A 14,126-nucleotide genomic window follows, 5' to 3' on the forward strand; every position below is an offset into this window, starting at 1 on the left:
ATAGATAATATGCTGGAGAAGATGAATGAAGTGCTTTAAAACTGTCAGTTTCCCAGGTCTTGTTTCTCTTCTGAGTGATACTTTGTGAGGGCTTTTGAAAACCATGCAGAAATACCTTGCTGGCCAGCCTGGCGAGAAGTGGTTTGCTTGACTCTAGATAGACTCAGCAGTGCCTCTAACCCAGGAGTCTGAAATTCCATTCCCAGAAGAAGACATGCTTTTGTCTTGTCCCTAGGTGCCTGCAGCCTGTGGAGTCCCACAGGCCAGAGAGCCTGTGTGTTGTACAGGTCAGGCTTTGTGCAGGTGGAGTCTGTAATGAGTTTAACTTCTAATTGAACAAGGACATGTGCCTTTTTCCTGCATACCATCCAAATTTGCGTGAACCCTGATGCTAGAGGGTACTGCTGCCAATCACAAGTCTCCACGACGCAGCTCGCGGTGAAAAGCTTCTCACAGAAGATGGGAAACTTTGCTGTGTTTGAATGTCATTCTGCTCAATTGCATTATGGGAAACAGGCAACGTGAGTGGATTTCAGGTGATGGGACAACTGCAACCGAAACAATATATTAGCCTGCCAAAGTTATCAATGAAAATGGAATTACAGGTAGAGAAGGACCTGAGGGTGTTGGTTGACTGCAGGCTGAGTATGAGTCAGCAGTGTGCCCAGGCAGCCAGGAAAGCCAACAGCATCCTGACTTGTAACAAAAACAGTGTGGCCAGTAGGTCTGGGGAGGTGATTGTGCCCCTGTACTCAGCATTGGTGAGGCCACACCTTGAGTGCTGTGTGCAGTTCTGGGCTCCTCACAATAAGAAGGACATTGAGGTCCTTGAATGAGTGCAGAGAAGGACAACCAGGCTGGTGAAGGGGCTGGAGGGTAAATCCTCTGAGGAGCGGCTGAGGGAGCTGGGGATATTTAGCCTGGAGAAGAGGAGGCTGAGGGGAGACCTTATCACCACCTATAACTACCTGAAGGGAGGTTGTAGAGTGGTGGGCGATGGTCTCTTCAGCTGAGTAACAGGAGATAGGACAAGGGGAAATGGCACAAAGCTGCACTAGGGCAGAGTCAGATTAGGTCTTAGAAAAACATTTTTTACTGAAGGAGTTGTCAGGGCCTGGAACAGGCTGCCCAGGGAGGGGGTTTAAAAAAAGGGTAGATGAGGTACTTAGAGATATGGTTTAGACAGTTGGACTTGATGATCTTAAAGGTCTTTTCCAACCTTGTGATTCTGTGTAAGTACCAATAGCTGTCTGGGTCAGCAGTAGAGCTGCTACTTTGTTGGTCTGTGGATGGAGCAAAAGGTGTGCTCTTTCTCAGTGACGTTGGTACGTGACTCTTTGAGCCTGAAAATATCAAATGAAAAGGATCACATATTAAAACCCTCTGACTAAGTGGTTTCAACGTGAGCCCTTGCAGCCCCTGTTTTTTTGGTGTTATGAGTGAGCTTTCAGGTTACATTCACAGAGATTTTCTCTGTCCCATGTATGTTCCTGGTTTGTACCACACATTCATTTTTCTTTTAGTGACAGCTTCTGTAGGAGTCCTACATGACAGGCAGAGGGAACAGGGTATATCTGAGGGAAAATTCTCTAAAACAAGAACATGTGGCTTTCACTATACTTCTGCACAAGAAAATATTTGTTAGTATTCAACCTGGAAGCAAGGAATAAATGCTCTGGATTTTTCCTTTTGACAGAATGGGCTCTTTTAGGAAAGATGTATGTTTATGTGTATGCATGTAGATGGAAATAGGTACATGAGCATATGAAAATACCTTAGTTATAGAAGCATTGAAAGACCTTTGTGACACCAAGGCAATATCAGTGGAAGATCTGATTCAGTCAACAAAAATGGATCATTAAGTCTGGTTATAGTCAAAACCTTTAATTACAGCTTCTCTTAGATGAAGAAGTGCTAATGTAAATGTTAACAACATAGAGGATACTAGAACAACATAGGATACCAACAGCATTGGATACTAAACCAACCACTAGAAAAAAGTGTTTTCTAGAAAGTGATGTGACTGAGTGAGTGCACTAAAAAAGGACAGAAGGACCACAATGCTTTGGTTAGAGATTTTCCTGTTTGGTTTTTTGTTATACCCTGCTTCTAGTGCAGTGAGCATGTACCTTCCACAGCCAGCATGAACTTGTGGATTCCCAAAAGTGATTGGCGCAAGAAGCCCAGACCACACATGTTCCTTTAGCAGACTGTGTGCTGAGATGCAGACTTTCTGTATAGCTCCAGCAGTGATTGGGACTTACAAAATGGCCATGTCCAGAGAATAGAAACTGAACATTTTTTTTTGTTTTGATGGTACAGTTAACGTTGTTGGCTAATGAACACAGTAGGGAAAAGCTATCTTGTTTAAAAATGCTTCTGTCTTTGCTTAAGTTATATGACATCTCTGGATGTCCCAAAAATGTCTGTGGTAAATTCAGGGGAGAACTTGGCAATGCTGAGATTGTTATTGTTAGAAGACAGAAACCAAGGAATTTTTTTAAATCATGTTTTATATATATTTAAAAACCCCACACCAAAACAAAACAGAATTTAAATAAATCCTGAATCTAATTCAGGAAAAAACCTTTTGTGAAAACTGAAAATGGAAACTGGCCAGTCTGACTATACAGAGACTATGGTACACTGCTTTTAGGAGTACTTGTGAACTGTGAAAAGCAAGAAGCCCAGGCAGAAATTCCATAGAAATTATAGTTTCCAGTGCATATATTTCCTTCTCAAATTGCTTTTTTTTCTTCACCATTTCTTGCAGATCTCTTTTCTTTGCCATGTCGGCTGACAGCCACCAGCTCCACACTCATTCCTACCAGGATGCACTGAGTTCTACTTGTCATGATCTCTTGAATGTCAACAGTCACCCTCTGTCAAAGAGCTCCTCAAGTCTGGCCTGTACGGGGCAATCGATTTTAGAGGAGAGGCAAAGCAACAAACAGGAGCTGAAGAAAAGCCACAGCAGCACCATCTGCCATACCCTGGAGAATGAGAGTGATGCCAGGAGTGTGCCAAGCTCTGGATGGTCCTCCTCACAGCCTGGGGTGATGGGGCTTGGATCAGTGGTCCAAACCATAAGCGATCAGTCAGTTCTTGACAATTTGCAGAGCAGAACTAAGACTACAAACCACTGTTTTATCACTGAACAGTCCCCAACATCATGGGACATGGGAGACACTAAGATATGTGTAAAGAGCAGCACTGTTGAGAATGTTTCTTCAGCCTGCAGCATACACCAGCAAAGCGTGAGTGACATGGAAGAACCAGGAACTGCCCTTCAGAGAAGCCACTCAGACCTAACTTGCAGTTGCAAACAACAGACTTATGTCACACTCATGGAAACCAGCGTGACTCACTCCAGCCGAAGCTCCTCTAGCTGCAGGCATGGTCTGACAGTGGCTAGGATGTCTTTCCAAACACAAAGATATGGATCAGAAATAAACGAAAATGCATCTCCCTATCAAAACCTTGTGACTCATCTTCCAGTTCTACCTAGAGACCAAAAAGTACCTACAAATAACTTTGACAGTGGCGGAATTCCACGGAATACTACTGTTTACACAGATCCTGGAACGTTTCACACGGCTGTTCTAGGACCCCACATGCCTGGAAATGGTTTCTCAAGCAGGACAATGTTCAGTCAGGCCACTGGGATTGTGCACGGTGGTCTGACTTGTGGTACTATTCCAAACTCTGCATACTCCCCCATGGTGATGACAGTTCATAACAATTCTGCAGGGCCCTGTAATGTAAGGCAGGACCCTTTTATGAAAGCAGATGCTACTGTCCCGGCCTACTGCCATTCTTTGCCCATACCATCTATACAGCTTGTTCCACGACTGGTGTGCTCAGTTAGTGAGTCAGGGAAAGAGCAGGCTCCACCTGGCTATTTTCATTCCTTTTCTACTTCAGATATTCTGACATATCCTAAACTGGTTTCTTCAGTAAGTGAATCGGGGCTGGATGCCAAGAGAGTCCTGAAGTGCTGTAGCATTCCTGGAGAACAACACACTCAACACTATGCTCAGCAGGAGAGAGCTCCTCCAGAAACAAAGGCTGCCTGTGTTGCCTTTAGTAGCCAGCAAGGTGCAGACACGGTAATGACAACTAAGGATATGTGGACTATGACCTCTATGAACGACTTAACCAAAGGACTGAAAAAAGCTCTTGAGCGTAGAGATGCCGAGGTACAAACTCTTCCAACCATGGAATGCAAATCTGTGGCAACAAGCCCAGTGGCTGCAGCAGAAGACCACCCCCATGTGTTCCCAGAGGTGAGCCTGGAACAAGACTTGGAGGCCCCCAAATCTCCAGTACGTGAAGTGAGATGGGATGATGAAGGAATGACATGGGAAGTGTATGGGGCATCTGTGGATCCAGAAGTCCTTGGGTTAGCCATTCAAAAGCATCTGGAGATCCAAATAGAACAATTCCAGACAGAGCCTTCTCAGGTGCCTGACAAAAGTAATGAGGAGCCATCTTCTGATAAAATGGGGAAAAAAAGGCCTTTCAGAACAATGATGCATTCCCTGAGGTATCCGAGCTGCTGTGCTCGTTCCAGCACTGCAGTGGAGTGAGCACAGCTGTAGAGCAGCTCTGCTGCTTTTAAGTTGTAATTAAATGCTGATTCTTATGTGTTAACATGATACATGGGGGCAATCCACTTCAGGGTAAGTGGGGAAAGTTAAAATGCACATCAAAGCAAGGAAAAACCCCTGGCTGGGTCATGTAACAGGACCTAAGGGTGTACCTGCATCATGCCATCTGAACGCACTTGACTGTATTTAATGTAGCGCTGCTTTGTTCTTCTGTCTTAGTTGAAATCATATTGTAAGGAATGAGACATTTTTCTAATTACGTGTCTTTTTAAAATAATGATGACTTTTTTTCTGTATTTTAATAAAATTAGGGTTAGAAAAAGTTAGAAAATGATGCTTTAATCAAAGCTCTCTTCTTTCAGACCTAATCCCTTAAAGTGGTTTGGGAGCTACTTTGCTGTTAATTTATGCTGACTATGAACCCACTTTAACTGTAGACAGAATGACAAACTAGTGTCATGCTGTATGACAAAGAATTGTAACATTTGCTACCTAACCTAACTTCGATACTGCTAGTCTGAACTCTTCCCTTTGCAAGCTGATGTACAGTGCAACTTTCAAAGTAGTTTGTAGTTACAACGAATTACACTCTAAATATCCAGATATTATGTTTACCCAGTGATTGACACAAATGTACAGTGTTACCAAAGATGACTCATGTAATGTGAGTTACACATTGAATGCTTGGTTTAGAGACATGAAACAAAAGCTGTTCAGATTAGGCTGTCACGCTGTCATGCCCTCCAATGATAAGCAGTTTTGTTTTACTTATATTAAAAGTAATTTCCAGTGAGTTCTCTTCATGTGCATCTATCGCCAACAGTGGTTATTTTGTTGTTGCACAAACCGCAGGCGACAGTTTGCATGTAACCTTTCCTGGTCTTGTGTTCTCTGTCTGCTCTGATGTTCAGGCTGCTGAAAGTGAGACTTTGTGTCTCCACCAAAGCACAGCTCTAAGGTTATTTGTTCCAGTGCCTCGGTCACATGGGCAGCTTAAAGAGTTCTTTTCTCCCAGAAACAACTGTAATTTCCCAGTGAGAAACAGTTCATGATACTTTAATGCAGGGCCTGTTTGAGATGAAAAGTTTGCCAAGGAGGCCGGGATACAATCCTCCCAGGATCATATATGGCCTTTGGTCAGTGTCTGAGATTCTTCAGGGAATTGGGAACGTGCAATATTTCTTGATGGAGGGAAAGGAGAAACATTCATTTTGGTCTCAAAGCCAAACTTGCAATATCAGAGAACTTACTGCCATGGAGTTATCCATTCTTTCTTTACATCTGTGTGGTTGTGCTGTTGGTGTTTTGGTTTGGCTTTTGTTACAGCTACTTAGCAGGCTGTCTGCATAAGTCCACCTGACATTTGTATGTGAGCCTCTGGTGCTCCTTGACAGCTATTTCATCTAGAAAATCCTTAAATGTAGGATATGCTAGCTGGAATGTGCTGTGATGCATCACTTTAATAATGTAGAGTAGTTCAAGATCAAATTTGCTTTCCTGGACAAAGTGGAATTTAAAAAAGCAGGCTTCTGAAAAACTTGCTTTGATTTCAGAAGGCTTCATTCCGGCCCTGGGACTTTGCTCTCAATACAGTCTGAACTCAAAAAGTCTAAAGCCACTGGACTGTGACACCTTGCTCAGGATGCCTCTATAGCTGCGAGCACCCAAGTTTTGATAATGATCCTAGGTGTTAAAGTTCCTTTTGTTAAAGCTTTACTAGAAGTGAAGAAGGAATGAATAACTCAAAGTCACTTCTGCTGTTTAAATAACAGTTTAGCTCACAGTTTCTATATGGGCTTATTTTATGGTCTGGGGTACTGAACATACATTTCTTCCTTTCTTCAAATACTACACTTTGAGAATTTTAAGCAGTATAACAGCCTAAACTAGTGTGTTTGTTACCTTGTCCTCTGGTGTGCGGGAGAACAAACTACACCTTTAAAATCACAAGTGTACCTTGTGCCCGTGACCCTTGCAATCCATACTTTCAAGCTATTTGACGTGGAATAATCTGGATTCTCCTTCCCACCCTCACCATCCCAAGCACCCGTCCAAAATAAAGCCCCCTGCTCTGGGAAGGTGATAAAATTGGTTCAGTATCAAAGTGGTCAGAAAGTGAGTTTGTAAAAGGGACTGGAACAGTATGGCAAAGTCCCTTGTGTGCTTTGGCTGTTGTATACTATGAAAGTTGGGCAGCTCTCAGATTTTGCACAGCTCTGGTGTGAGTTACCTGTTGTTCATGCATTGGCACAGATTTGCTGTTACAGCACTAAACAAGGATTGTCATTCCTGGATGAGAAGAATAACTGATAGGCAAGGGGAAAGGACACCAACGATTTGCCAAGCAAGAAAACCACTCATTACAGGCATTGTGAGTCTTTAGGATACTAATTGGGGTTGCTGTTAGAAGCAAAAGTAGCGTTTGTCTTTGAGGCTTTCCTGTGCTTTCTGAAAAGATTAAGATACAAGGCATATTAATGGAGATCTGGGGGGGGGGGAATGAAATAAACAAGATTTCATCTGAATATTATCTACATGGATAAAGGAAGTTGCCTCACCTGCATGATGGATGCCTCTTAAGAAAGAGGGGAATTTGGGTTTACTTTGTGTTTGGGTTCAGGGTTTTTTTTTAAATGGAAATGCTGTCACATGGTGTGTTAAGTATTCATTGTATCAGTGTTCTGTTAAAGTGTTACTCTTGTGAGAACTCTGTTTTTTAATGTTTTCTAACATAGGAAAATCCAAATCCATTACTTTTGATTTTTAAATATAAATAAAGTAGAAGAAAAACTTACAGTAGTTTTATAACTAAGCGGGTTAATGCTGAGCACAGGGGCTATTGTTTCCTTGAGCCCTCCTGAAAGCCAGTTTGCATTGCATGTTACCTCTGTTCCCCAGCCTCAAGGCTCAAGTTCCATTTACAGCTGATCAAACCAAGGTTGCCTTTGGCACAAATCCTCAGTGACAGCTGCACGGGCATGCCAGGGGCTTAACCCTTTTCCCTCAGCACTCCTCCTTTCCCTTAAAATACGGGAACAGCCACCTGTTAATTTGGGATATGTCACTGCTGTTTCCAGACAGATCATAAATGATGGTGATGAGACTGATAATGGCCTGAGATGCCTAGTTAGTGGTTCAGCACAGACTGAAGGGAATTGATATCAGTGTGCTGATGAAATAGCTCTGAAAAAGAGTGCTAATAACGTGTTTTGCTCTGAATTATCTTGCTCTAGTAACAAAGGAACTGTAGTAGCATATTTACTGTTGCCATTCCTGGAGGAGAGGCCAAAACCTGTCAGACCTTTGACACTGACTTTATTACCATTGCACAATTGTAGTTTGAGATAATCTTTGACTGTGGGGTTACATCCTGAAATATAGGGTATTTGCTCAATGTTTTAAATAAAAACCCTCCACGGTTAAGTCAAGTCTTTACCCCCCAAAAAAGTTGCTTACTCAATGTCAGTTTTAAAATAATTTTATATATTTGTTTGGTCTTCTGAAAATGTCAAATTGTTCTGAGGAATGCTTTTCAGACTTGTGATGGTGACAGATTGCTTAATGGGTGGGGATCGGCTGGGAGGGCCACCTAACCGATTTCACCCTGGGCCCAGTAACACGGGTGCCCTGTAAGCAAACATCCTGCTGAGTCCTACTGCCTCAGGGTGAGGGGGACGCAGCAGCAGGGATGGGGATATAGGCAGCTGAGGGGCTCTCTGAAACTGGCAGCCCTGTGAGAGAGGAACTGGGGCTCTCTCACCCCCAGTTCAGCTTACAGCACTTGCAGACCACTTGTCTTTGTGCCGCTGGCTGAGCCAAAAGGCCTCGTGTAGTGACATGTGGTCCTCCGAGGGGGCAGTGAGAGGGGAGGAAAATGCAATCCACTGTTCTGTGCCCAACTGCAGCTAAAGATGTTTCAGGGGAAAAGAAAAGCATCTCCACTGTACGGACAAGGAATGCATTTCTTCCTGATCACTTCTCTGCTTACAGCCAGTAAGAAATAATGGCAAGCTGGACTAATTGCATTATTGGATAGACATTTAGTCTTTTAAATCCAAATGACCTGCCTGAAGATGTGCTGAGGTAAGAGGCCTTCTGTAAGATGTTACTCCTTGTTTAAGATGGAATAAGAAAAACCATACAGTTTTTCTTAGGAAACCAGCCTGCAGTGAGGCTGGGAGAAAGCGGAGTCTTGGAGCAGAGGTAAGACCCAGGAACCTCATCTCCACATAGGGAGTGGGGCGAGGGGCCCTCCAGACACCACTAGTCCCTCTCCTGGGAGCTTTTCCAACTGTGAAATTGCAATGCTAATACTTCATTGCCATCTGTTCCTTTCAGACATGTTGAGGTGATTAATTTATCTTCTTAAGCCCCTTGAAAATGTAAAGCAGTCTACTAGTGCTAAGTAATACTGTTAATTGGCAAGAGAGGAGGAGGCAGCATGTGAGTTTATGAGTTGGAAATAAATAATTCTCAACTCCTGTGGTACCAGTGGAAATAACTCAGTGGGACTCACTATGCCAGTCACTGGTGTCTTTCAGGGGACTTCAGGTCTCTCAGACTGACGTGAGTTTTGATTTCTAAATTATGTTCCTCTCCCCTCTGTTCAGCACTATGGACTATGGAAACGAAGAACACAACTTGCACAGTGAGCTGCTTTGCAAAGCCTTGTTGTTTACACAGGTCACAAGATCCAGCTGACCCTCTGCAAATACAGAGAATCTTAATGCCTGTGAGCCTGTGCTTAGAGCCCAGGGCTGTTTGTGTCTGCCAGTGCTGTGTGCCTGCCGGGGGTTTCCGCTGATGTTACAGTCTGGGGTGTTGTAGCTCCAGCAACCGATGTGGTTTATAAAAGCAAAGAGATGGATAAACTTCCTAGGTGATGTGGGTTAGTAAGAATTTTGTTCCTTTCCTTTTCTTACTCAAAAGGGAACTTGCAGCCAGTTTTGCCCAGTATAAAATGAGGTGTGCTCCTTTTTCACCTCTGCAGGCTGGGATGAGTGTATCCAGCACACAGTTGCTTCTAGCTATTTTTCTGGTCTGCATCAGTGAAGGGAACAGTGCACAGCCCTTGCCTTTGACGTCCAGCTTCTGTCTTTCTCAAGCTGTACAAGTGCTGGGCCTTGAGCTGTCAGCCATCACATGCACTGATGTGTTCAGATAGCAGAGTGCTAAGCAGTAGCTTGTAAGTCCTTAGAAACATGAATCCTATCTGTGACCTAATCAGATGCCATCTAATCATCAGCCTCTCAACATACTACCGACTATGCTGCTTGGACGTGTGAAGGAAGCTTAGAAAACAAAGCAGGGAAATACAAGCAAGGAACTGCCCCTGCAGCCCTCCACCCCGTTCCAGCCACCTCCTGCTCACCTTCGGGCAGAAAAGACCACTCCAGTGGCAGCGGTGTCACAGGTGGTGTGTGGAGAGGTTTTGTCCGCCACAGTGCTGAGGGTAGTGTAACATCTAAGCCATGTGGGGCAGGAGCTTTTGGGAGCTCCTGCTGGCCAGGGTTACATCACCTAACTCCTCCTGTGGCACACAGCCTGGCACGACTCTTTCTCCCTGGCATTTTCTGGTCCCTGCTCACTTCCTACAGTTTTACTGGGAAGCAGAGATGGGCTGGCAGCTCCCTGCACAGTGAACCTCGCCAGTACACCCCTTTGTGCTTTCCAGGGCACAGCTGCCGCTGGGCAGCTCTTCCCTGTGCCCACAGCACACAGGACCATCCGGGCTCGGGTACTGTGATCTGACCTACACTGTACTGCCCCGACAGCAACTTCAGGAGCTGGTGCTTCTGGTCCTTCCCCTGACACAACATGACACCCTCAGTAATGCAACATGCATAAAGAGTCCCTCCTTCAATCTCCTCTGGTTGCTTTTTGCAAGGGTTGTAAATGATTCACTTACACTGTGGTGCAAAGTGCTGTACTACAGATTGGAACTGAGCAGAAATTCTTTCACAAAGGTAAATTGGATGCTGTCTTGTGCCCACAGTGTCTGGAAAACCCCACATAAGTGCCACTGCCTCAGAATCAGCCTCACTCTTAACAGTAGAATTAGGGGTTAATTTAGTGCCACACTGCTGTAGCTTGGAAATAGATGAGACAAGTGTTTCTGAGAAAGCAGAAGAGACCTGTTTCGATTGTGTGATGCCTCTTGCTCAATAACCCACTTCTCCACTCAAATGACAGCAAGGCCTAGAACCATAACAGCATAGTTGCCAGATAAAACAGCCCTTGTGCCTTAAGCCTGCACTGAGAGTCCTTTCCTGCTCCAATTTTGGCTGGAGTATGTGTGTGTGTGTATACATACAAGGGGGAAGTTCACAATGTCTGGTGACCAAAATCACACAGGTGTTTCACTACAGGCAGGAACGTGCATCTCCTCTGCTTTGTCACATATGCAATGCAGACCCTGGGACTCCATACCCCGTGCACAGCTGTGTTGGTACACACATACTCAGACATTCAGATGTTTGTCAACATGGCATCTCTACAACTGTGAGTAACCCCTATTGCATAAGAGAGCATTTCTGTGACCACAAGTCAAATCTGTTCCTTTTCTCTACACTTCTACTTAGGGATGGCTCTTCTTTGGTCAAAATGTGTTGGTATTTTTTTGCATTGATAGGTTTGGACTGCAACAGGTAAGAAATTAGTTCACATCCATGGTGGGACCCTTACTCCCCAATACTGGGTTCTCACTGCAGCCTGTTGCTTCCAGAAGAAACTTCTGCCTTTAGTTAGACTTCTTGGAGAAGCTACAGAAAACCTGTCTGGGAACTTTTTAAAATGAAAGATGCACGTGGAGTTAGGTGGATTCTGTACTTCTGTTTCATGTGAAATTTGATAGACTTCTTATGGGACAGATGACTAGGCAGTAAGTAAAAAATTTGCAGAAATGGGACATCGTTGAGCTAAAGGAAAGAAGAAAGTGGATTGTGGGGTGCAGGAAAAGATTATTGAAACATCTGTGTGCAGCCTAGATATGAAACTGGTGGAAGTTCATAAATAGTTAGTTTATTTCAGGCCCTGAGGTAGCTCAACACAGAAGGCAAAGACTGAAGGTGAGTAAATACTGCACAGAGAGCTTCCAGAGTGCCCTGCAGGGAAGTGAAGGCTGGGGCTCTGCTGCCCTGCTGCGCTCCTTGGACAGGTCGGTGGCTGCCAGGTCGGCCTGGGGCCACCGGTGGGAGGAACTCCGGGGATGGATCTGGCACACGGCTGTGACCGAGGGCCAGGTCACAGCCCTCCTGGAAGGGGACCAAGGACAGACGTCAGAGAGGATGCGTGGGAGGCAGGGCTGCGTGCCTGGGCTGGTAGGGACAAACGGAGAACAGCCTGCTTCCCACGGCAGAGCTGCAAACAGCAGATCCCCCGGGGAGCTCTGTGCATTTCCCTGACACTTGCAGTGACGACTCCTCTACAGCTTCATACTCTGCTCTGGGAACATCGCTGTCTCCGAGGGGAGAGGCCATCGGCTTCTTAGGCTGCCTTGGCATCTGCTTTCTCCTCCAGCTGTGCGTGTGCTGCATTTCTTTGCTTCCCTCTTAAACGGCAGCAGCGTGCACCTCACTGTGTGGCAGAGCTGTGGAACAGGGAAACTGCATTGTGAGGCGTTAAACATAAAAGTGATCACAACTGATTCTTTCCCACTGAATTATTGCACTCACTGAAAGAGGAACGGTCTAAACAGGAACCAGAAACATTATTTAAGAACATGAACATAAACTCCATAAAATTTGCTCTAAAGTCGTCGCAGCAGAGAACATTCCTCAAGTTCTTTCTGCTTGGGGTGGTGCCAAGTAGTACAGTTTGGCCAGCTAATACCTAAGAACCACAGGAAAAGCTTCCATTTCTGTACTGAGGATGAATCCCCACCCTGCCCTTTATTCTCACCCTGCAAGAGCAAGGAAGAGCATCTTTGCATGTACAAAGAGGGTCATTAAGTACTTTTGTGGAATCAAGGCAAAGCCAAACAGTGGTTTATCAGGAAGGATGGGCTTCACGCTGCAGGACTATGCACATGTTTCCCATTCAGCAAGAAATAGTACTGAATTTTGGGCAGATACAGGGTCATATTATGTGGTGTCATACACTTTGCAAGGGAAAAGCCACATGCTTTAATCCTCTTTAACTGTCTTTGATGTGTCTGTGGGTCCATTGTGTGCATCCAGAATGCTTCTCTTCATACTTTGGTTGGAGGCTGAGTGTCAGTACTGACCCACAGCTTTACCCAGCACTGAGGAACAGCATCGTATCTAAGCCTCCATATTTGCAGCTGTTTGAATGTGAAGGGATCTTCTTATTTTTCCTTAAAATTGCATCTCAGCCCAACCTTCTGCCCCTTTCTTAGCAAGCTACCCATGTGTTCTTTGCTTAGGCTAATACACTTTTAAAACTAATGTTACGCTGCGTAGGTTTGGGTTAAAAGGCACATCTGGTGTGGCTAACTAAGGGTATGGCAGAGTGAGGAGTGGTGGCAGGAAGGAGCTTGTGAAAAAGACACATACAGTTCCTTACTCTGAAATTACTTTAGGGGTGAGATGGAAGATTTATCCAACTGGCAGATCCTCCTAGGAAAGCATAACCTTAGCCAGAATGAGCCTGCACAGAGCGCATACTGTGTGTAGCAAAGCTACCACCGTCTGTGCTTCTATGAGAACCGCCCAAACCATCTGGCTAATGACACTGCCCTGGCCAAGCCTGGGACCATGTAACAGCAAAGGGCTTTGCCTTCTATGCCTGCCTGCCTGCCTGCCCAAGAGAGGCAGGACAGCCCTGCCAGGTATGTGCATGGGAGGGGGCACAGCAGGTATATGAGTGCTGCTTGTTTTCAAGATCAGACAGGGTTAGTATTATCTTCTCTTAAATCCGAATATACTGAGAAAGACTATATAGCACAGCTGGTGTCTCCTACAGGTTTAGATGAAAAAGCCAGATACCTGACATGCAGGTTCTTATCATAACAGTGTGTCTGGGATTAGGAGGCTGAATTCCACCTTACATCAAAGAACTGGATTATTTAAAGTACTGTGGTTGCAGCCATGAATGGTTCCTTAGTCCATGCCCACAAGAGGTCCTCTATTTAGGAGATGGTGACTCCACTACCACATGTATGCAGAGCTGCACAGCTACTTGGGTTTCCACTTGAAGTCCTTTCTCTCTGGTAATGTATGTGTTAAGTACTGTGCAAACACCTGTAAAAGGCAGCACTTCACAGACCTGCATTCCTGGAGGTGCTGGCTGGGTGGTCCTGGAAAGGCTGAGGTCTCTGCCTCCAATAACTAAAATCATGGTCAGGAGCAGCAGAACTCCCTCCTGTTACCCTCCAGAACAGTAACTGGATCCTTTTCCCAGCTGACAAGTAATGACAGGTATTAGGAAATGTTCTGCTCTGCTTCACACCTGGAGAGAGACAAGAGCAAACAAAAAAAGGTACTGCGCAAAGCCAAGCCAAACAACACACTGGGAATTCTCCAGTGGGCACAAACAAGAACAAACCCGGTGGCATGC

The 14,126-nt window shown here is 44.9% G+C and overlaps 1 protein-coding gene across 1 annotated transcript; it reads left to right on the forward strand.

The window, feature by feature from the left end:
- Positions 1–2,789: 2,789 nt before the first annotated feature.
- Positions 2,790–4,589, forward strand: LOC311192487 (GRIN2-like protein; the record flags this gene model as incomplete). The annotated part of the gene is made up of 1 exon (XM_084264970.1): positions 2,790–4,589. One exon carries the CDS (start codon positions 2,790–2,792, stop codon positions 4,587–4,589), a length of 1,800 nt encoding a protein of 599 aa, XP_084121096.1.
- Between the last annotated feature and the right edge of the window lie 9,537 nt (positions 4,590–14,126).

The sequence above is a fragment of the Gallinula chloropus genome (assembly GCF_964237585.1).
Source record: "Gallinula chloropus genome assembly, chromosome: 5".
Classification (NCBI taxonomy): Eukaryota; Metazoa; Chordata; class Aves; order Gruiformes; family Rallidae; genus Gallinula; species Gallinula chloropus.